A 23,296-nucleotide genomic window follows, 5' to 3' on the forward strand; every position below is an offset into this window, starting at 1 on the left:
TAACAGTTGGCAGAGAGGTGAAGGCAAAGTTGGGGAATGGAAACCTTGTTACTTATAAAGATTATTTGAAGTTGACCAACCTATATTACTAAAGACTGTAAGAGCAAGAGAGAAGTGGGTCATAAAGGCAAACCTAGGTTGTTGTTGTGGCAGACAGAGAAGAGGCTGCCCCTTTTGAAGAGAGATATTCAGAGGAAGAGTGTCTTGCTTATTTGAAGGGTTTGAAGTACCTTAAAGTGAATCTTGTCAGAACCTGTCGTGATTCACCAAGTGCTGAAGGTGTGGTGGTATCACAAAATACTGAAGCTGTGGTGGTATATCTGGTTGTCAGTGGATGCAAGTCTTCAGTGGTACGAGTGAAGTAGAATGCTATGAGGCAAAGGAGAATGCCCTCATGTTGAACTCTAGTAGAAGTGAAGTTGTAGAAGCAGCAGCACTGTGAAGTCCTCCTGACAAATATACCTCTTGTGAATCCTAATCTTGAATTCAGACATCTTAAGTGTTAACCAAGACTTGTTTCACTAACATTTGTAGAAGTTGTATTTCTTTTGAACTATGTCAAGTCCTCTTGGAAACTGAAAGTGGTGGAAAAGCATTGTTGCTGGGAATAACATTGATGCTAATCCGAGGAAGTGGGAAGTCTTTATTTCACCAAGAAGAAGAGCTTTGTTGTTGAAACTTTGGTTAACTAAACTCTTTTGAAACTCCAAGAACTGAATTGAGACTTTGCTACCTATGTGGATTTCCTTATTTCTTTTGATGAACATTGAAGGTGAATATATCTTGAATCCTGGGGAAGGGAGTTCACCCAGGTTACTAAAGGGTTATCAAGAAACTGTTACTGTAGTTGTTTATCTGAATTGCCATACATATAATTTCTTTGCATGTTTGATGTTTAAGTGGGGGGGCCAGCAATCCTGTGTTAGTGTTTCCCTTTCGTTTTGTTCGGCAGTGAAATCCTCAGCGGAGAAGGGATAGTGTGGCATTTAATATCATGCATACTTTAATAAAATGGCATGTTTACAGCAATCATCAAAAAGTTGTCTGCCTCGCAATCATTGCTGACTCCTCACGATACATACACTTATTTAGGATTTCCTTTCAGTACATGTCAAAATCATACTGAGATGATTTGCCTCCAAAAGTAGAAAGGCAGTCAGGCTTACCGCGCTGATTAAGAAATTTGCAGAGCGAACAGCAGGGTATAGCTTGGAAGGGATAATATGATTATACAAGCAAACTTAAACCAACTTCAGTTGAGGAACCTTTTAAAAAACTGACATTCATTCAGGTAGACCTCTGCGCCCTTTTGTAAATAAAGGGAAGGTTTCTATGTTGGTTGCATGAATTTTGTAACATCAGAGAAAAAGTGGTTCCTCTACTCCGTTTTATGAACAAGGGTAACAAGAGAGTTACTTAGTATCATTCATGCGCCCATTTTTTAATGAAAAGACTACACTTTAGTCAACGTTTAGTTTTTTTAAATGGAAATTTATAGTAAGTGCCCTTTTGATGACACGTGTTTCGACGATTACAGTCTTTTTCAAAACAGGGCTGGTGAATAAAAAATCAAAGATAACATATATTTTACATTCATTAAGTAATTCATAATTGGTGCCACAGAAAATGGTGTGATATGTAACACAGACAGCAGGGGTGGGAGGAATGGTAAGGATAAAGAGTGTTGCATTCAACATAAAAAAATCACATCAGTACATTTGCAATTTGGAAACGGGACAATCAGGGAGAAATACATGTAAGCGGGTGGGGGAAGGGGAGAGAAAGAAAATGGTTTTCATGAGTTCATTTGTCTTAAAGATATCCATATAAAATATAAAAGTAAATTATACATGAACTATAACTTAAAGCAAATGGAATTCAGTCTTACCTAAGTGGTATTATTGAATAATTTGTAATGAAGCTTTTCAGCAAGTCAAATAAAGTCATGGGTTCAATCCCATCCTGTCAAGTAAGTTTGGCATGGTTAATTGTTTGTGTGGGTTAACACACATATTATTACACTCTTCTTTTTCAGATCGGTTAGAATGGAGTTGATTTAAACTTCCTGTACTTCTAAATCGAGACTAAGCAACAAGCTTGAGGAATCTAATGTTCGTTTAGTTAAATGCTGTCGGGTTGATGAAAAGAAAAGCCTTGTGCGGGAGAGGTGCATGTTCATATAGCATTAAATTGAGCTGATTGAGCCTTATTAACTATTTGAACGTATAGTTTACAAGTTCTAACTCATTAAGTATGACATTTATCATGCAGACCGAGGGGCCCTAATTAACGCAGCTAGCCCCTTACGTACGGCATCCGTGCAAATCCGTCCGCGTTCGCCAAGCAAGAGCGAAAAAGATGGTGGCTTAAGTTATTGTTGATGCGGTTACCACGGTGACTGTAGTAGTCCTTCTGTAGTTTCTATTGTGAGCGCCATGTTATGGGCTCACAAAGCACACATAGCAGTTCGCGGCTGTCTGAGCCCATAGTCTGTATAGTCGTAATTACGGCTCCGTGTCGTGTTGCGAGTAAATATAATGTGCATCGAAAGGTTGAAATGTGTTATATTTACAAATAGGTAATTAATTCCTGGGGATGTATTGTCAAAGAAAAAATAAATAAAAGTAAAAAATATATATCGATATACAATTGCGAAAAATAAATAGTTCCTTATTTTAGGTGTTTCATAAGTTCTGTGATTATGAATATAGTATAATTAGTTGTAATATTACTTCAGATTTGGACCGTAGCCAATTAACATAGCAATTTCCTGTGTCTGAGTTGAACACGAGTTAATAGAAAAGCAGGTCGCCGTGGTTCCAAAGTGGCTCATATTACTTACCTAGAGTACATCATTATTAAAAAATACACATCACAGTTGGGCACATATTGTCTTCAGAATGTCTAGTCTTTGTAACTTATACGATTCATATTAATAGACAACTGTTCTATTAGTTACAGAGATTAGATTGTATCAATAACAAATGTACACGTTAAAACGGTAACTTTGTATTGGGTAACTGGTATATAGTTCATGGATTGCTCATAGGAAAGATGACATCTCATTGTCCGAATTCAGGCCTCTTTCAACTGTTCGAAAGCGGCATATAAGTTTCGCTGCTTCTTGTCTCAGTCTCATTTCTTGATCTCCACCTCTAGGACCAAGGGTCACCTTTTTAAGACCCAAGAATCTAATGTCTTTTTTATTGTTCAGTTGGTGTTTTCTTTGCCAGTGGGATGCCAGTGGTAAATTTGTGTTCTGACTTCCAATGGTAGACATATGCTCACGAATTCTGCTTCTCATTTCTCTAATGGTGCTTCCAATGTACACTTTCTTACATTGACAAATTATTGCATAAACTACAAACTTAGTTTTGCAGTTGATAAAGTCAGTTATTTTGTGCTGGATCCCAAAAGAGTCTTCAAAAATATCTGTATTGCTCATTGCATATTTACACATGGAACAGGAGCTACATTTCCTAAAGCCCATGGGTAATTGAGGGAGCCATGCTGTTGCTTCAATGACTTTTTCTTCGGGTGGAAATGATGGACTAAGAGTGTTTTTCAGTGTCCTAGCTCTTTTAAAGGTCAATGTAGGGCTATCGTCAATTAATTCTTTAATGTGTGGATCTAATTTCAAAAGACCCCAGTTCTTTCTTAAAATCTTCCTCAGTATTATGTTATTGGCACAATAGGTTGTGATGAATCTAATCCGCCCTGTTTGGCTAGCGGTTTGTTTACTTGGAATTAGTGTATTTTCTCTTTTAAGTTTTCTTGCTTGAACACGATTATTACGATTATACAAGCAAAGCTTGTGTCTGGAGTTCCTGTTTGGCACAGATGCACTAGTTTTAAAGAATCCTCAATGGCAGAATGTCTCGGAAGGCACATTTTGGAGGAGAATATTGAGTCTTTAACAATCGGTCCCAATGGAGATAATAAGGCAGGAACTAGGGATGACCTCTATAGTGGGCCAGGCCCTGAAGAGACGGGATCCTTTTTTATAAAAGCTTAAAAGGACCCCAAATGCCCCCTACTAAATCCAATTGGGGCGGTCATGATTCATGATGCAGTAAACGGCCTTCATGATTTGCAGGACTTGTACGTAAAGCTGTTTGAGACTACCGGATGTCAACCTGAATGGGATTTAGAATTCCTTCAGAGAAGAAAATAATATAGGATAGGAACAAAAATGATTATCATTTAGGAACTTTAAAAATATTTCATAAATTGCAACGATAAAGATATTATGTCCATCCCCTGCAGTAAGAGTAAGCTCTTCCTGAGGATAAATCAATTTCCTACCTTAACTGTTCGAGGTCCTCAACTTAAACTCCCCCATGAGAAACTAACTTGCCAGATTTGCAAATTGACGCACATTCCTGAAACAGCGGAGCATGTTATGATCGAATGTAAAGCCTTGGCCACTGTCTGTGCAATTTGGAGACGTTTGTCAAATTATGATGCAATAAAAGGCAGCCATTTCTAGCAATATTATCTAAATTCAGGGAATCCTTCTTTGCACATAGCACTGTACCGAATCTGGCAGCTGGTCGCAATTAGACACAAACTGTGAATTATGATGTATGTACTTTTAACTGCACACAACATTCTATGGTAAATGTTAGTTATTGTCTTGACTTGAAACAATTACTTATGAAGTTACGCTTCACCATGAGTAAAAGAAATTGAAATATTGTATATAAGATTTTAGATTTATTTGGTACTTAAATTTTGGTACAGGTTTCTTTTAATGATGTGTAAATTGGGATGCAATTATAAGTGAATTTAATGTAAAGTATTTTATTTGTGAAATGTTCGCAAGAACTAAAACAACTTGCATATAAATAAAATAAAAAAATCTTAACAATTTGAGATTGTAGTTTCCCCCTAAACGCCAGTAATCTTTTTTTTTTTTTTTTTTAAATTTCTTTTTTTATTTGTTTTCCAAAAAGAGAAGAAGCAACAGGAAAATCAACATACGTACATGAACCCAAAATGTAACATTGGCACAACACTTATAGAACAAAACCCTCCCATCCTAGACCCCCCCCCCCAGTGGTACAGCACCCAAACCGCCTTCTCCCATTCCTCTCCCCCCACTGAACCCTACTTAACAGCACAAGTCCAATAGTTTAAGTCTCTGCGGACACCATTGTGCTCTAAAGTCCCCTCTCAGGAATTCCAGAGTCTCCCCCCAATCCGCATAGAAAGATCCCAGTTTATTTTCCCCCGCATAGGTGGCCCACTCCAGTGCGACTATATCCCAAAGCTTTCTGAGCCATTCCTGTTCAGTCGGGACCACGGGCCCCTTCCACTTTTGTGCGATGAGGGACAAGGCCGCCAGAATGAATATCGCCGATGCTTTGCTGCAGCCGCGTCCTGCCTCATCTGCCCTTTCCCCGTCCCCTAGCCCGCTCCTCCCCAGCAATATCTCTCGCGGGTTTCGGAGGACTCCTCTTCCCACAGCCTGAGCGGACGCCTTCATGAGATCGTTCCAGAATGGCCGAATAACGGGACAATCCCACCAAATATGTGAGGCCGTGCCAACCTCCCCACACCCTCTCCAGCTCTCCCCGGAGATCGCAGGGTTCATAGCATGAAGACGGGCCGGAGTGTAATGCCATCCCACCAAGCATTTGTACCACACCTCCCGGACCTGAATCGCCCTCGCAAGCCTAGGAATCCGCGCCCATAATTTCTCCCAATCAGCTCGCCCCATGCGTACCCCTGCGACCTTTTCCCAGTTTGCCATGTAGTAATCTGCTTTTTGAATGAATCCAGTGTAAGTTAGGTGTGTCACTCGCCATCACACCGGATGCCAGGTGGATGGCCATCACCCCTTGTGTTTCAGTCCCATACACAAAGAGCAAACCCACGCGTATGGATAGCCCAAGCTATAAGACATAGCTTGAGGACAGAAAAATAAGTGGGAATGACTAGCCATACAGGACTCTTAATGGAAAAAATGTAGTTTAGCCGAGAATGAGTGTGGGGCGGAAAAAACTAATGGTTTAAGAAAATGTTGGAAAAAAGATGGCACCCTTCCAAACTAGCTAGAATACAAGTGCTGACCCTCTAATGGCATGCTCTTGAGATCACTTGCACTGACTGCTGCTGAACGTCCCACAGACAGGACAGGTTTCTTTGGCAGGAAAACATGTAGATGAAACATGTGCTTGGGCAATGAAAGAAAGACCCAAAGAACTGTTCTTAAAAAGAAGCTCCAATCGGATTTTGCTTTTCAGATTTACAGTCACCCTTTGTTTAGAGCTTGCTGAATGCACTTGTTACTGTGCTGCTCATATTGCTGCCATTACCGATTCCACACGGTCAGAATGCTTTTTAGACAGGGGGCGAGGGGGAGTCTGTTAAGTATTTCAGGCATTACTTGGCATTCAAAACTGGCGCTCATCTTTAAGTCACAAAATAATGTTCCCTTCAATTCTTCTCAATCAGCATCCGGAGGAGGTTGTCAGGTGTACTGTACATAATTACTCGGGTGTGTCGATGCGTCCACCTGTCTCCATGGAGATAGTATTGCAAATGTGTAAATCCACTAGAGAGTACTGGGTTGTTGGATAACCCACTACGGGATTCCCGTTCAGTGTGTACTAATCTGTGGGCGTAGAAAGCGCAGTGGTTTATGACTCGCACACAAAAAGGTTGTGCAGCGATCTGATCCACAATCCCAAATTTAAGTTACAGGATTGTTTTAATTGCCTTGCGCTGGGTAGACGTCCATCCTGGCAGAGCAAGCGTAACAACATTAAGGCGGACCCGTGTCTTCTTTCTGAAGAATGCGGTTTAACAGGCTGTGTGGGGTGTGGCTGGTGTGTTGTGAAATTACTGGCTCTGATGGCATTCTGACTGACATAAACGTGAGGTAACAAAGGCATTCGCAGACATAGCCCAGCAGAAGTGTTCATTTGCCATAGAAAGCATGCGTCTGCAACGGGTTTGTAGCTGCAACAAAACTTGAATGTTGTGTATGGGCTCCATAGGAAGCCGTTAGCAACCATTTCTCTTTCAAAATGTGCAATCTTCTTATTGTGACATGTAGAGAATTATGACTTTAATCATCAACTGCCATGACATTTTAGCAAGGGACACAGCATTTTCCTCTGCCTCTCCTGAATCGTCCTGGACAAGAGGAAAGAGGAAGCGGATCCAACAAACCGGCAGCACTGACAAAATGTCATGGTTGTGGCTTCTGCTCTTGGTGGCAGGGCGTCCAGTCTGCCAATACTCCCGTTGGCACACTCCTCCTCTTAACTATTTTCACCCCTCGGCCCTACTGTACATTGTGCTGCCTATATCCACTCTTGTTTCACCTGGGTGGGCTCGGTTAGCTGACTGAGGTAAAATGCAAGATCGCTTTGCTGTTGTGTTGATGCTTGCAGACCCGAAGTGTCCTGAGCTCTGTGTGTGCGTGTATTTCTAGTGTCCTGTGTCTTGCGCAGAGAGGGAGCATTGTGTGCACGTGGTGCCAAGATGCATTTGCAGAGACTGTGATATCTAAGTTGATTGAGGTGCAGCATTCTGTTGATTGATGTCGATTGGGGGGGGGTGGGGAGTTATTCACTTGCCTTGTGCAAGTGGCTTCGTTTGTATATGTACAGTGTGTTTGAGCGTAGAGTTGAGAATGTCATTGCAAAGACGTTTATGATGGGATAGTCAACTTGAAACGTTAATCTGATACAAACATGGCAACGTCTCAGTTGTGGCGTCCTTCAAGTAAGGTACTTGTGCGATGACCTGTGGCCCCTGCAGTAGGCCAGTATTTCTGGCAGTGGGCAGTTTACAGACACTGGTCCCTTGAGAGTGGGGGGGGAACACAGGGAAGAGTAGATGATATAAGGAGAATGCAGCAGTGTCTATCAAGTAGGCCGTGGGTAAGCATATTCATAGTATGGATTCACGAGACGGCAAAGTCCTGGCAAAGCCCCTAAGAACAACTCGGCAAAGAGGTCAAGGTCCCCCCTCAATGTCACCTGGCCAAGTATGATTGTTCTCTGTGTCTCCCCTCTGTTCCCCCTCCCATGCCTCGTTGCACTTTGAAACACTTGTGTAGGCACGTTATAGATTCCATATCATATATCTAGGAGTGGGTCACTGAATTTAATTGGGCAACAGGAGTAGTGCACTAATTGCTTTGAGCACTAAGCCGTGAGATCACAGGGGGACACCAGGGAGCAAAATTAGTGGGGCACCTAGGAGCAACTCCCTGTGAGCAGGATCATGTTGGGGCACCTGGGAGCAATATAGTGTATGGTAGGAGTAAAATGGTGAGCAGGTTAGCGAGGGGCGCAAACAATCAAGCCACATCAAGGCATAACATGGCCTATTAAAGCATGATAGGTACATGATGAAGCCTAACAAACCATTAGAAGTCATAGCAAGGCATGAAAAAAATCGAGCAAGACAAAACGGGCTGGTCGCCTCCCTGAACTCTTATCACTGGACTATGGAGGCAGCTGCCATTTCACTTATTACTTTGCCACTGTCAACTCTCGCTCTTCTCTCAATCTCTCTCTTGCTGCCTCAAAAAGATGCATCCTGTACTGTGTGCTGCAAGGATATGGGACTTGGCTGATGGGAGGAAGAAGTCTGTAGACTCCACTCGCTACCAAATGTGGAGTGCTAACTGCTAAGGGTAAATGAGGCAACAGCTTTAGGTTCGGGTTTGCCTGGGAGATGGAAATCCCAGGCACAGACTTCACCTACCTTGGTGTGTTGGTTGGCCTGTGGGGCATCAACTCAAACCTCACTCTAACTTGTTTAGGTGCTGTGCTCAGTAGGCCATATCAGGACTCTTGCACATCAAGGAGCGAGCAGTGTGCCTCAGCCGATGGGGGCAAGGGCCATAGTCCTGTTTTATTTTCTCCACCAGAAGTCTACCCCAGTGTATCCAAAAGTCCAGAAACCCCTTTCCAACAGCGCACACAGCCACAGGCCAAACATGAATCACCCACACCTGCTCCCCTAACCTGCTGCTGAGACTCAATAAATTGAAACCCTGAAGAGGGGTTCTTCACACAGAACATGATGCAGCGAGGAGCTGGCAAGATTAAAGGTGGAGTGTTGATTGCTCAAAGTTCCCCATGAAGCTGTGTGCACCATCCCGTCACCTTAAACTGGTGCTGTGGCTGGGGAAAGGTGAAGTGCAGCATCCAGACATTAAGGGAAAGGAGGTTTGGTGTGCGGGAGGCCAGGGTAAGATGGTGTTAGGGCAGAATTCCATTGTTGGGATTCTCTGCACCCACTTTGTGGGTCCATTTAACATTATTTGGTGTTTTTGTTGGGTTCTCGGCTTTAAGTTTTGTGGCTGGAGGAGGTTCTACCTGCCACTGCAACAGTTTTTGAAATTTGCTGCTCTGGGAGCCCTATGGTCTCCACGGCAGGGCTGCCATTTTGGTTGCAGGGTGATTCTGACCCTCTACAAGTGTTGTGGAATAGGCTTGTAGCAGCTGTAATTTTGTTTTGGCTTCATCGCAGGTGCAGCCATTGTTACGATATTTGTAGCCCAATGGACCACTTTGTTAGCCATTGAGGTACTAATGTTTCATTTCTTTAAGCCCTACTCCTGGACGTTTTATTTTGGGCTATCTGGTGTCTGTGTGGACAATGAGACAGGCCTAAAATGGCTATTGTGCCGATGTGGTCTCACACTCAGCTGGCCACCTAAAACTTTCTGTGCTTGCCTGTTGTGGTATTGGTGGGCTGGCTTAGGCCAGCCCCCTGTGGATGTGGTTTATCTAATTGAGAACATGTCAATTCCACAGATATTTACATGAATTGCTGGAGGACTGCTGCAAAGGTGGTTTACTGCTCCTGAGGATGTAGTTTGGCCATATTCCCTGGATCCTGGCTACTGTTTCCTTGCTCCAGTTCCTTCTGCTCCCAAAAAACCCGTAGAAGGTACTTTGGCACCATCCCCACAGATCTCCTTGCTGGGCTTCCTGCCCCAACTTTGGGACAGTTTCTTGACTGTTCCTGTGCTGGCTGCTGGACCAAATGCCTCGATGTGAGGAGTCTTCCTGGTCTGGATGAGTGCTGGGTCATCGCTATCTCAGCTCCATCCTGGGTCACCTGCATCCATTGTATCGTCGTGAGACTGTTATTTGCTGGCTGGTTACCTCCTCTTGCCCTTTGAGCTGATAGGATCCACTTTGTTTTTTTTTGTTTTTTAACATATTGACTCCATCTGGGTTCTCCTTTTGTATATGGTTTTTATGTTTTACTGTGCACCAGGGGCTGTGGAGATTGGTGTACGACTTCATGTCTCGGCATTGGGGATTTCTGATTCTGATTCGGACAGTGATGCATATTACTGTCATCTAGGGATTCCCTTTTCTCCTCATCCCATCAGCATTTTAATTTAGAGAGTTTGCCACCAGGCATGCGTTTTGCATTTAGGCGTTTTTACTGTTTTATTAACACTGTTTTACTGTGTGCTTTTGTTGTAAAATATGTATTTAAACTTCAAACTGTGTGTAAATGTGTCGCAGAGTGCATATTATTTCAGTACACCTACATAGTGCCATTTTGTGTGATTATTGGGCCTAACTGTGCCTATTCACCAGCCTTCTCCCTTCTATTTAGTGAAGCCAGGACTGCTCTTCTAGCTTGGTCTACCAGCATAAAGCGTTTGGGCTATCCTTTGTGGTTACTCGGTCTTATCCTTAAAATAGATGTTCTTTCACTCTTCACCAAAGGGTTATGGAAAAAACTCCCCAACCCGATCGAATTCGTGCAATGCTGCAATCTCGTATTTACGGTTCATCCAGCCCCTTAATAGATATGGACATCCTGCTCTGTGCTGGAGCTAAGGAGCGGACCATGGCAGAAGTCACTATGACCCATTTCCATTGCAAAGAACAGAAGGATTTATTATCCTAGGGGCAGGGGTCTGCAACCTGCATTTAGATGTTTTGGACTAAACTCCCATGATCTCTCACCATTGACTGTGTTGGCTAGAACTGATGGGGGTTGCAGTCCAAAACATCTGGAGAGCCAAAAGTTGCAGACCCCTGTCGTAGAGGCAGGGAATATGAAGGCTGCCCACATATGATGTCGGATCTGAAGCAGTGGCAGGGGGGGTCTTCACAGTGTGTCAACCATGCCATCCTGCTCAACGGCTCTGTGATAACCTGGGTATCACTGGGCAGGCCCTGGCCTGGCTGACCTCTTTCCTCTCAGATCGATCCTCCCAGGTCCAACTAGGGTGTGTTCTCTCTCTCTCTCTCTTTCTCTCTTTCTCTCTTTCTCTCTTTCTCTCTTTCTCTCTTTCTCTCTCTTTCTCTTTCTTTCTCTCTATTTCTCTCTTTCTCTCTCTTTCTCTGTCTTTCTCTTTCATTCTCGCTTTCACTTTCTTTCTTTCTCTCTCTCTCTCTCTCTCTCTCTCTCTCTCTTTCTCTCTCTCTTTCTCTCTCTCTTTCTCTCTCTCTCTTTCTCTCTTTTTTCCCAGGGGTCGAACCTCTCTCCTGGCTGTTGAACCAATACCTGGCACCTCTTGCCCACTGCATTGCTGCTCTCTGCCCCAACATTCAGTGCTATGCAGATGGCACTCATCTCGTTTTCAGGCTACCCTCTCTCATCTCTGTCTGTCTGTCTGCTATCCAGGAGTGGTGTGCCGCCAACAATCTCTGCCTTAATGCCAATAAGACAGAGATTCTCCTCATTGGACACCTGCTCCCTCCTTTCCGGTCACTCTCTGGCCGGCCTCCCTCAACCCTCTTCCTGCTCCCACCTTTGAGTCTAAGAAGCTCGGGGTCATCTTCAACTCCACATGCTCCTTTTCTCCTCACGTCTCTAAGAAGTCACACTACCAACTGCACCTCCTCAGAGGTATTCTTCCTTTCCTCTTCCACCCCCTGGAAGAAGATCACTGTCTCTAGAGCTCTGGTTCTCTCTAGGCTGGACTACTGCAACAGTCTCTTTCTAAATCTGCCTGCTTCTACTCGCCACCCCCTGCAACTCATCCAGAACAGGACTGCGAGACTTGTCCTTGACCTCATACCCAGGGATCAGATCTCTCCAGCACTGAAATCTCTACACTGGCACCAAGCCGTTGCAAGGATTCAATTCAAGACCCTCTGCATTGTCCACATGGCCTTCTGGAGTCTACGGCCTCAATACCTCCAACTCTCTCTTCGTAAATATCTTCCTACTCGGGCTCTTCGCTCCTCCGCCTCCAACTTCCTTGGGGTAAGTCGCTTCTACAAGCAACGAGTTGGTGATAGATCTTGTTTGACTGTGGCCTCCCTCTGGAACAGCCTCCCTGCTTCTCTGAAACTGGAGGAGAACCATCTCTGGTTCCGGAAGCACCTCAAGACTTTCCTCTTTGCTTCTGCCTTCTCTCTTCCTCTCCACTGCTGAATTCCTGGCTGAAACTGAAACTGCACTGGTCACCTGGCTACCCTCTGATCTCGGGCCCAGATCCCCTCCCCACCAGTTGCACACCTGCACTGGCAGCCCTTGCACTTGGGTCTGTATCTGTAACCCTACACTCCCCCTACCTGCACTTTGGACACCTGCTGTCTGCACTTAAACTTGCACTTGCCGCGAGCTGGCCACACTTCTTTTATTGTTTGATCCCATGTACTGCATTGCTCCCTTCCTTTTCCCTCACACTTTTCCCCACCCCTCTCCCCTACACTTGCGCGATCTCAATGTCACCTGGCCTTGTAAGATCGTTGTCTGTCTTCTCTTTGTTCCTTGCCTCATGGCGCCTTGAAACACTTGTGTATAGGCGCGTTATAAAAGCCATATCATATGTCCTACAGGGCAGGGTGCTTTCCCTTGGCCTAGTGTGGCATTCTTCCCAAAAGAATCATGGATTTAAAATTAGGTGTACAGCAAGTATTTCATTTCAGGGGGCTGTTCTAGCAGTTGGGAGCAGTTCTCAGGCAGTATCCTCTGCACAAAGTGTTAACCATCCCCATAAGGGGTGTCTGACAGCTGAAAGGGGTCGCCTCACCATCAACAGATATTTGCACTCCAAAAAGGCGAGCAAGGACTGCCTTTCTGGATTAAGGTGGTATTGTGACAGACATTGTTACCCATATATGTACACTTTTACATGTTTTTTTTATTAAATGTTGCTGGCTTTTTGTAGATAACCGTGTTTGCATAGTTTTGAAACCAGTGCCAAAATCTACGACATGACAGATGTTTAAACCACGTATGCTTATTTGATTGCCTGCTCATTTTCAAGCCATCCAAAAATGTGTCCAATCCTGATGATTCTTATGAAGATTGTAGAAATGTCCACCATGTCTGATATCTGCTTCAGTGACGTGGGGTATTATCCGTGGTGGGAGAGGTTAGCATGTGGGAAAATGGACGGTTCCATCTATTGTGGGGGAGAGGGGTAGAAACCTACAAACAGGGGAATGGGTTTGCTTGCACTTAATATACCCTTCTCCCTCCCCCTGAGCATAACTCCCCCCCCCGGCCACCCCCTGCACTTCCTCCCCCTTATTTCTGTTACTGCACTTGCATGCTCCGAATTGTCTCAAGACCTAGTAGGAACATTGTTTTAATTTTTCTTCCCTGTACCTTCCCTGCCCTTGTCTTGATGCGCCTTGAAACACCATTTTGCTGTATAGGCGCATTACATTATAAATACCCATTAAATAAATACAATAAATAAATGGGTAGATGTGTGCAAAGGGATCACAGAGCGAAACACACTCTACCCACTTATTTGCTGTTCTTGATGGGTGGAAGTGTGCATGAAATGGAAGGATCACCACTTGAAGGTGTAATAAGGAGCCTTTTTGTCTTTGTAACCTCACTGGAGTTATATTTCCTAATTTTCTTTTGAGCTCTGGGGAGTTTTAAAATGCATCTAAGAAAGACATTTGTAGCAGCTGGAGTGCTCAGGGGACTACTCTGTGTGTTCCGGAAAGCGCGCGGATATTTGGATGAAATCCAAGCTTTCACTTGTTAATTGAAAAGTTGTTCTTGTATAAATTCACCAAACTCCGCTTGTTATACCTTAATTGAATATATTTTTAATCGTGCAAAATGATTTGAAAGAATCCTGTTAATACATTGTGTGACCTATTAAAAGCTCAGTGGTTTTAAACTGCATCAAACAAGACCCGTTTAATGCTTTCGCTTCCTCAGGTTTCAATGCTGTGAGCAATTGTAACCTCATGAAATCATCTTTTTGAATTTCTGAAAGAAAGGTGTATTTAACATTAAAGAATGTATTTATACCGTCTATTACATGTGAGCTGTGCAGTAACGGTACAAAAAGAGGTTCTGGATCTCAAAAAAGAGGTACTTGTCTTTTTGAGATGTTAAGTTGTGTCTATCCAGGCACTCGTATTGGTCAGTGTTATGACTTGATGGTCGTGAAGATTATGGGGCCTCTGTCCACAAGTTCCACTCAGAAAGATCCAAATAACTTCCTGAGCAATCCTTGCGGCCACAGGTTGTTTGAGTGCCAAAGAACGCCAGGAACCAGGAACACTGGAGACCCCTCGACCGCTAAAGCAAGCAATGGGTCAGTACAATGGCAAACAATAGCGGGGTAACAAATATCAAGGGGCTTACCAAGGATCTGGGGACAGGAAGAACAAAGATGAGAATGGAGGTGTTCCGTGTGGCTGCAGAGTGTAGCAAGCGGCAGCGGGTAGGCGTGGATTGTTGTAGAAATAGGCACTGCAAGACCTGAATGGAAAGGGTACTCCAAAAGGTAACAGAAGAGGAAATCCGAAAACAGTCCGTTAAGAGTTCCAAGGTCAAAAGCCAGCCAAGTTCGTTGTAACCAGAGGGTAATCCAAAGGAATCCAAAAATACAGTTCAAAGGTCCTGAAACAGCAGAGCAAAACAGTATCCAAGGGCTTGACAGAGGAATCCAAAAAGAACAGTCCGTAGTCCAGGTTCAAGATGTGGAGACAGGAAGACGCTGAACAGTGCCTGATTGGGTCAGCTGTGAAGCACTGAATGAGCGTTCCCGCTCCGGTTTTAAAGGGTCCTAGGAGTGTCACATGACCCATCACGTGACCGATGATGTAGCACGTTTCCTTGTCACATGACCCAAGTTTTCAAAACGCTGCCGGGTCTTCCTGAGGGCGTGACGAAAGGAAAAAGCCGGCATCTCCGTCGACTGTCTCCAAGACGCCAGGACAGCTGCCAACGTTGCAATGGGTGAATAAGACCATAGCGCGTTAGATGCCCTTGTGTGCGCCGCTGCCGTGCTGCTTGAGTGAGTGAGGACATGAGGTCAGAAGGGGAAGGCAGAACAGGACCTGAGATGGAGGGCTTAGTGACTGGCACGGGTATTCATGTGCGCAAGGTGACCAGTGGATGGTGTAACAGTCAGTAAGCAGGGTGTATGTTCTAGTTTCTTTTAGATTAGCATATTTCCCTTATGTTTCTTGAAAAATAAAAAGCTGCGTCATAGATCATTTTTCCATCAACTCCTGCTGTGCTATACCCCTTGAAGCATTGATATGACATGCTGTGTGTTAATTTCGGGCACCTGAAGGAGAGTGTGTAAAACGTACCTGTGAGTCAACCTGTAGCAATGGGCGTATCTGCAGGTCGTGGCTTTTAATCCTTTTGGATGCTCAAGTTAAAAAAAATTAGCACAATCGAGTATTGGTACTAGGTAGTATTGCAGTGCCAAGAGACAACCCAGTGTGTGGTGTGTGCTATATGATTGGTCACAATTACTATTATTATTAAGGAATGTATTTCATTTGTCTTCACAGAAGCAGCATGTCAGAAGGGGACAGTGTTGGTGAATCTGTCCATGGCAAGCCTTCAGTGGTCTCTAGGTTCTTCACAAGGCTCGGTCAGGTAAGTTGCTGGTGGCATGATGAGTAGGGGCACAAACCTTTACAATGACTGTATGGCCAGCTTTATACTTTAGGCAGTTGGAATTTAGATGCAGTGAGTAATGTATCCTAAAACCATGCTCCTTCTGTATTTGGTCCCCTGATATTCACCAAGCATGCATTAAGTCAATAAGGGCGGTATTAAGGGATTGGAATTCCCCAGGTGAATGCTTTTCATGATGAATGTGAGAATTGGAAAAAGGGCAGTTTGGAATACGGGTATGCTTATAACTCGCTTTTGTTAAACGTGTGCCATCAAAAAAGCATTCACGTCTGAGTTGAAAGACCTACAGTTCCCAAAGGCAACTTTATGGTGGCCCATGTAAAGCGCTACGCATCCTTACTTGGGAGAAGGCTTTTTTTCAGCCAGTATCAAAATAATTGTGCAGATATTTTAAAAGGATATTCTTATGCAAACTATTGGGTTCCCCAACGCTCTGGCATGGTTTACACATCTGCCATGCAGGATACTGGAGCCCTTCCATGCCATTCTGTTCCCCTGTAGGCCCCCCAAACGACTACCGGCACCTCTATGCCCTGCTGTCGAAGAAATGTTCTAGTGCGACCATCAAAAAAGGACCTATTCCCGGGAAAGCCCTTAACTCGAACCTGGGGTACTACAGTGTTCTTCAAACTGCATGCGCTAGTTCCCAAGATAAAAAATGCTGCATGCAGCGAATCTGATCAGACGATCAAAAAATAAAGTGTCCAAAGGGGTATGCTCAGGCATGCATTTGTGTGCGGGTTCGTGTGCACAACTGAACAGTTTGCAGTTCACCAGTCTAAACTCTATTCAAAGAGGCAAACTAATTGCAGTGCTGTGTGATACTTGCCACATACCAGCACTCTGCACCTTGATACAATATTGTGTCCCCTAGCAGATCCTCCTTGCACCTTCAAATGTGTTTCCACATTCCCGACAGAATAACCTTATTCACAATGCTATACCTTTTCCCCTTTGGTTATGTCGCAACCGCTGTCCCTAGTAATGTTATTTGTAATGGATTCCTTTCTCCAATGAATTACTTATTTGCATTTGTATTTATTGGTATGCTTCAGCAGCACATATACTAAAATTAATCGCTTTTGCCAAAGCGCTGAACGTACATTGAAATACGGTACAAAAGAATAAACCTCATGGAAATACAGTAGGTAGGTCAGTGTTTGCGACAAAAGAGAAGGCTAATGAGCCTTCAGAGGTTCGAACGATGAGAAAGATAGATTAGGAAGGAATAGAAAGCGGGAGAGAATTCTAGTAGAAGGGAGCAAGAAGGGAGAAAAAAGAAAATCGGGAGGATGCACACAGAGGTTTAGGAACAACACGATGAAAAGTGTTTTGAGAATGGAGAGGACGGGCAGGGGAGTAGACGCAAACAAAAGATTAGAGATATGATTGTGCTAAGCCATGAAGATATTTGAAAACAATCGACAAAAAATGGAAGAGAAGTCGCGATTCAAAAGATAAAATACAAGCAGAAAGGAGCAAGCAGGTGATGGACGCCCAGGGAGGAAGAGAAAAAAAGACTAATAGAGGAGTTGTAAATAGAATGAAGGGGGGTAAATCGGCAAGCAGGGAGGCCAATAAGAAGGGTGGCGCAGTATTCCAGTCTAGAAAAAATTAACTCAGGGATAAGAAGTTTAGAGGCGTGGAATGACAGAAAAGGGCGAGCATGACGAAGGCTAAAGCGAATAAAACGACACTTACAAACGATAGAAAAAATGTGAGAAGAAAGAGACAGTGAAGAGTCCAATAGAAAGCCTAAGTTACGGGCTGAGGAAGAGAAAGAGCTGAGTTGGACGCTAACGAGAAAAGGAGGGAGGCAAGAGAGGGAGAAGGAAGAATAAGTGTGCCTCAGTTTTAGACGGGTTAAGGTGAAGGAAAAGGGACAACATCCAAGGGACAACTCGGGAGGACAGCTCAGGGGCAACACGCTCGCCTTGGGAGCAAGACGACGTGGAGCAACACGGGTTCGATCCCCGGGTCCGCAATTAGAAATCTCTGGGTATTAAGCGCGTTATAATTAACCAATTATACATTAAGAAGGTTTTATATGATCATTGCTATCTATTCCCCAGCCCTTCTGCTCTTCTGAAACCTTTTTCACCACCAGGGTGTGCAGCGTGGCTCGCCTCAGCTCCACTGGACACCCATGCACGATCTCAGTCGGACATGTTGGGTCAGTATATATAGGTGCCCCACCCCTCGTGACCTTAGTTTCTTTTTTTGTTCTGCTCACTCTGCTTGCTTCCGGAACACTTCTGGAACACTGCTATTAAACTTTACTGTTTCGTGCCATGCTGAATCCGTTGTAGGCCTCTAGTTTCTAACGTTGCTTCGACTTGTTGAGTCAAATGTATGATTCAAACCCCCACAAGATCTTCCTGTACTGTCTAGGAGATGAACATGATGCGTGGGATTGCAGGTCCTTCCAGTCGATGCTCCTCAAGGCACTTCGAGGCGGGTGGCAAAACTATTTACCTTTCTCTATAGTGACAAAGGTGATACGCGGACACGTTTGAGATCACTGGTGTGTATGGTCGAACTGAATAACCGTTCCCTGTCTGCATAAAGAAAAAGAAACCCTGCAATAGACCTTGTTCAACCAGCAGGTTGTTGAAACACCATTCTTTTTTTCTCCTCGAAGAAAAGATGCCACCACTCCAGGGACTCCTCCGTGGAGAAAATGGGCACCAGAGGTTCTTTTCCCCACCCGATCCTCCATTTGAGAGGAACGGAAGGCTTTTGGTCTCTGCATCGGCATCATCGCCACCAGGGTCCACTACGCTTGGAATGAGCTTGCATAGACCGTGCAAGAGCCCATATCCGTACGCCTTTGGGCTCTGCCACTGCACCTACGGGCGAGGACCCATTTCTATGCTGCACTACTCCATCTTCCAACTTCTGTCTTCCGGAGCTGAGATTCTTTTGGAGTACGCCATGCTCCATAGTGGCCCATTTTATGTCTTGTATGGAAGACGTTTACGAGTTGAGTGATCCTGTACCCATTAGGTTGGAACCCCTATGCCCCAGAGAAGTTGGGGAATTCCCTGAGGAATTATATGGGGAGGAGACAGACTTGCAGTATCATGGTTATTTCTCCAGTATTTGACTTGTTCCTGCACTGCTACACCAGTGAGCCTCAGGCTTCATTTCAACGCCTGATGCCGAAGATGGCGGACACCTTAGGGCTGTCTGCGCCTTCACGACCCAAGTTGCAATTTGAACTGATGGCCATTCTAGAAGAAGGTCCACAGAGGGAGTGCTCTTCAACCCGGCAGTTGAGGCCCTGTCCCTTCCGACCCATCTTTCCTTTCTGCATACACACACTCTGAAATCCTACTGCTGGGTTCCAAATTGAGGGGAAGCTGGGAGCTATTTAGCTCCTACCTCTAGCATAGTAGAGCTTGGTTAGCTTGAAATCAACAGCTACCAGGAGCTATTTCCGTCTCCTAGGTCCAGCTGGTGCCTTCTAAACTTGTAAATGTGACATTAACTTTCAGTATTTGAGAATGTTGATAAAGGAGAATTGGAACACATCTAATACACATTTAAACACAATGGTTCAAACAAAATGTATCTCTGGCGGTATTACCCGAATTGTTCGAGTACAATTGCTCGAATGACACAATTGACCATTTTGCAGTGGTCCAAATTGACCTTCTGCACAATTGACCGTATGGATAGATATATATATTTCTGAGGCTTGTGGAATCTGCTTAGATCACATGCTGTGCATAGGCCGACATCTAGTGGAAGCTGCGGAGTATTACAGTTTGTTTTTCGAAACTCGAACATGGGCGTCGACACAGGCGTGCCATTAATACTATCCCTAGTGTGACGTCCACTGTACCCAAGATCCCTCACGCGTCTAGGATCCTCAGATTGTTTTTTTCCGCCATACTGGTCGGAAGCATCTTGCGGAGTCCCCTGGCCTTAGCCATACTTTTGCTAATTATTGAAGTTTAAAATTATTTATTGACATCCTTCACCACCCCAACGTCGACACTCGACGACGGCTGGAGAAGACATCGACCGTCGGCTGCTGCACGACGGATCTGGGCCTAGTAGGCCGCTGGCCTCGGCCCTGCAAGTAGGGAGAGTGGGGGGTGGTACATACTCTTCACTCTTTGTATATAGGTACACCTTATATATTCCTACACTTACCAGCCCGCTGCCTCAAGGTGCGTATGGAGGGTACCCCTTTCCAATTCTGCCCCAAGTGCAACCGCAAATACCCTTGGGTCGACAGGCACGCCACGTGCAATCTCTGCTTGCCGAGGGACCACCCCGAAGCGAACTGCAGAGCGTGTAGCAGGTTTAAGCCTAAAACACTTAAGGACCGTTCGACAAAGCGTTGGGCCCACCACGCCAGGCAGGCGGTCATGGCAGCGGAGGGCGCCTTCAGCGATGGCAGCGACGCCGTACTTTCGGACGGCGAGGGCATTACGGCGTCGAAAGACTGCCGAGCGCAGGTCCCCGACCTCGGAAGGTTGTCCGGCAGGGCGGCTATGGGGAAGACCCCCGGCGACGCAAGCGCTACACACCCTACACACACTAAGCACACTAAATCCAACCGAACCTCGACAACGTCGACTTCTCGGAAAGAGGCACAGATAGAACGGTCCGACTCGGTGTCCTCTGGGCGCTCTCGATCGAGATCGCCTCATGACGCAAGGCAATCATCCACTCTTGCCAAGAGTGCCTCGCTCCCTAGATTAACGGAAGTTCGATCGTCGGAAGACGAAGACGACTTCCACCCCCAGGCCGCGCTCCAGGAGACCGAGGCTGCAGTTAACACCAGCGAGGCCCCACGCTCGAAGCACACAAATACCTCTCCCGACCCTCGACGCCAGGCGTCGAAAGTCTCTGGGTCCTTCAAGGGGCAGGGAAAACATTTTTCCACGCACGGGGAGGGGGGGAAACAGCGGAAAGCACAGCCTTCCACTCCTGTAAGACCATCCTTCCACCCTAAGCAGACAGACAAACACAAATCTACTGGGACATCAACATCCAGCAAGAGTACCCTTGATAAGTCCTCTAAGTTGCCTACTAAAGTCATACCCTGTTCCAAAGAATGGTCCAGTGAAGACATAGACAGGGTCATGTCAAGGATGTCTTCCTTAGCTGATTTTTATGACAAAAACCCAGAACATTTCCTTTCGTATGACCCTCAAGGGGCCACACCCTCAGGCTCCTCTGATCCTATCCCCCTAAGTAAAAAGGCCCGGTTCGAAAGACCTGAACCCTTCGAGGTGCAGCCTTACTCTACTCCATACTCTACTCCACACCCCAGATACCAAGGACAGCCTTTCCCTGAAGGGGACCAGGAGTTTGAAATTATGGAGGACCAAACCGGGACTGAATACTATGCGGATGATGAGGACCTGGAGGAGGTAGAAGATGAGCAGGAAATTTACAGAGTAGATTCCCCGGTAGAGACCGAAGCCCCAGTTACCGACTCGCCAGTTGATAACCAGCCCCTCCTTAATGAAGTTCTCGCTCGCGCAGCAGAACATTTTCACATCGACACCCACGGTGTACAGGAGGAAAGGGACTTCGCAGAAGAGTTGGTGGGAGAGAGGAGGCCGGTCGCTCAGACCATCCCTATCCTTAAATCCATCCAACGTAGAATAGATCCATCCCTGGTGAATCCTAACCTCACCAGAGCCGTCAACCCCAGAGTCGAAAAACTTTTTCGGGCAGCCCAGTCTGGCCCTCTTTATATAAGAGGACATCTTAAACCAGACTCCCTAGTGGTTACCAACACTCGGAAGAGGGCTGGAACACCCTTATTGTCGTCAGAAGCTCCTCCCGACAAGGAGAGCAAAAAACTGTACGGGTTTGGCAGGAAGGTAGCCTCAACGTCCGCCTACCAAGCAAGGATTGCAAACTCCACCACCCTGTTGGCAAGTTACAACTGCCATCAATGGGAAGAGGTCGCGGCGCTCATAGCCTCTGCTCCTGAACCGTTAAAGGGCCAGTTAGCTCGGATCTCGGCAGAAGGGAGAGCCGTGTCTGGTTGCATATTAAAAGCAACTTTCGACGCCGCGGACAACGCAGGAAGATTGATAGCAGAAGGTACTGTTATCAAGAGACATGCGTGGTTACGGCAGTCGGGGTTCAAAACTGAAACCCAGGCTTCTTTAATAGACAAGCCGGTGGAACCCGATCTATTGTTCGGGAAAGCGGTCGAAGACGCACTTAAGAATGCCAAGGACGAATACGAGACTCTCAAATCCCTTGGCCAGCTTACCAACAAACCCCCTAACCAGAGGGGGAACAGTAATTTTCGTCGCCCACGCGGCCAAAATTCACAAAGAGGCAACTATGCCCAAGGACAGGGTACACAATGGAACAACAACCAGCAGTCTACCCAAAGTTACGGCAGGGGTAACAAGAGAGGTCGTGGAAGAGGCAGAGGCAGCCCCAACAAGGGAGGTGGCACGCCTCCACCAAAGCAGTGACGCTCAGTTCAGGGTCCCTTCTCACGCAACCCCAGTAGGGGGACGCATTTCCAACTTCACCCAGGCTTGGGAAGGGATCACCTCAGACAGATGGGTGCTGTCAACAGTGTCCACAGGATATTGTATAGAATTACTGCAGCGTCCCCGGAACCACCCTCCACGACAAAGAATACACTCCTTAGAACATCAGAAGATCCTTCTCGAGGAGATCGCCATTCTGCTACAAAAGGACGCGATAGAACTCGTCCCAGGACACCAGGTAAACAAGGGTATCTATTCAACTTACTTCCTTGTGCCAAAGAAAGATTTGACAATGCGCCCAGTATTGGACTTACGACCTGCCAACAAGTATGTCAAGCCCCAAAAATTCCGTATGACCACGCTACAAGAGGTAATCCCCCTCCTAAAAAAGGGGGATTACATGGCAACCTTGGATATGAAAGATGCCTATTTTCATATTTCCATGCTCCCAGCGCACAGGAAATACTTGCGCTTCAAGGTGGACAGTCGCCACTACCAATTCAAGGTACTACCCTTCGGGATAGCTTCAGCACCAAGGGTATTCACCAAGGTACTGGCGGTGGCAGCTGCACACCTACGCAGGGAGGCAATCCCAGTGTACCCTTATCTGGACGACTGGCTCATAACGGGGGAAACCCCAGGAATTTGCAGGTCAAACATTCAGAGGACTATCGACCTCCTCCACGATTTAGGCTTCTCTATCAACGAGAAGAAGTCAAGTCTGGTGCCAAGCACCTCAAAACAGTTCCTAGGAGCAATCCTAGATACTCAGAAAGGGTTGACCTTCCCTTCGGAAGAGAGAATTCGGAATTTACTACTGCAAATTCAACATTATCAGTCAGGTCAACTAATAACGGTACGCAAAGCAATGCGGTTACTGGGCATGATGGCGTCATGCATTTACCTGGTCCCCCATGCGCGTCTGCGCATGCGTCCCATGCAGGAATGGTTGG

General features: G+C 45.6%; 1 protein-coding gene across 2 annotated transcripts in view; it reads left to right on the forward strand.

Moving 5' to 3' along the window:
• RER1 (retention in endoplasmic reticulum sorting receptor 1) overlaps positions 1 to 23,296 on the forward strand; it is a 268,578-nt gene that overhangs the window by 74,342 nt on the left and 170,940 nt on the right. For both annotated transcript variants that reach the window (XM_069610189.1, XM_069610188.1), the window contains exon 2: positions 15,732 to 15,819. In XM_069610189.1, the coding sequence (XP_069466290.1) occupies positions 15,739 to 15,819 (81 nt within the window). In that variant the 5' untranslated portion in view covers positions 15,732 to 15,738. The remainder of the gene's footprint in view (positions 1 to 15,731; positions 15,820 to 23,296) is intronic.

Source organism: Ambystoma mexicanum, chromosome 8 (assembly GCF_040938575.1).
Source record: "Ambystoma mexicanum isolate Mex_15411 chromosome 8, UKY_AmexF1_1, whole genome shotgun sequence".
Taxonomy (NCBI): Eukaryota; Metazoa; Chordata; class Amphibia; order Caudata; family Ambystomatidae; genus Ambystoma; species Ambystoma mexicanum.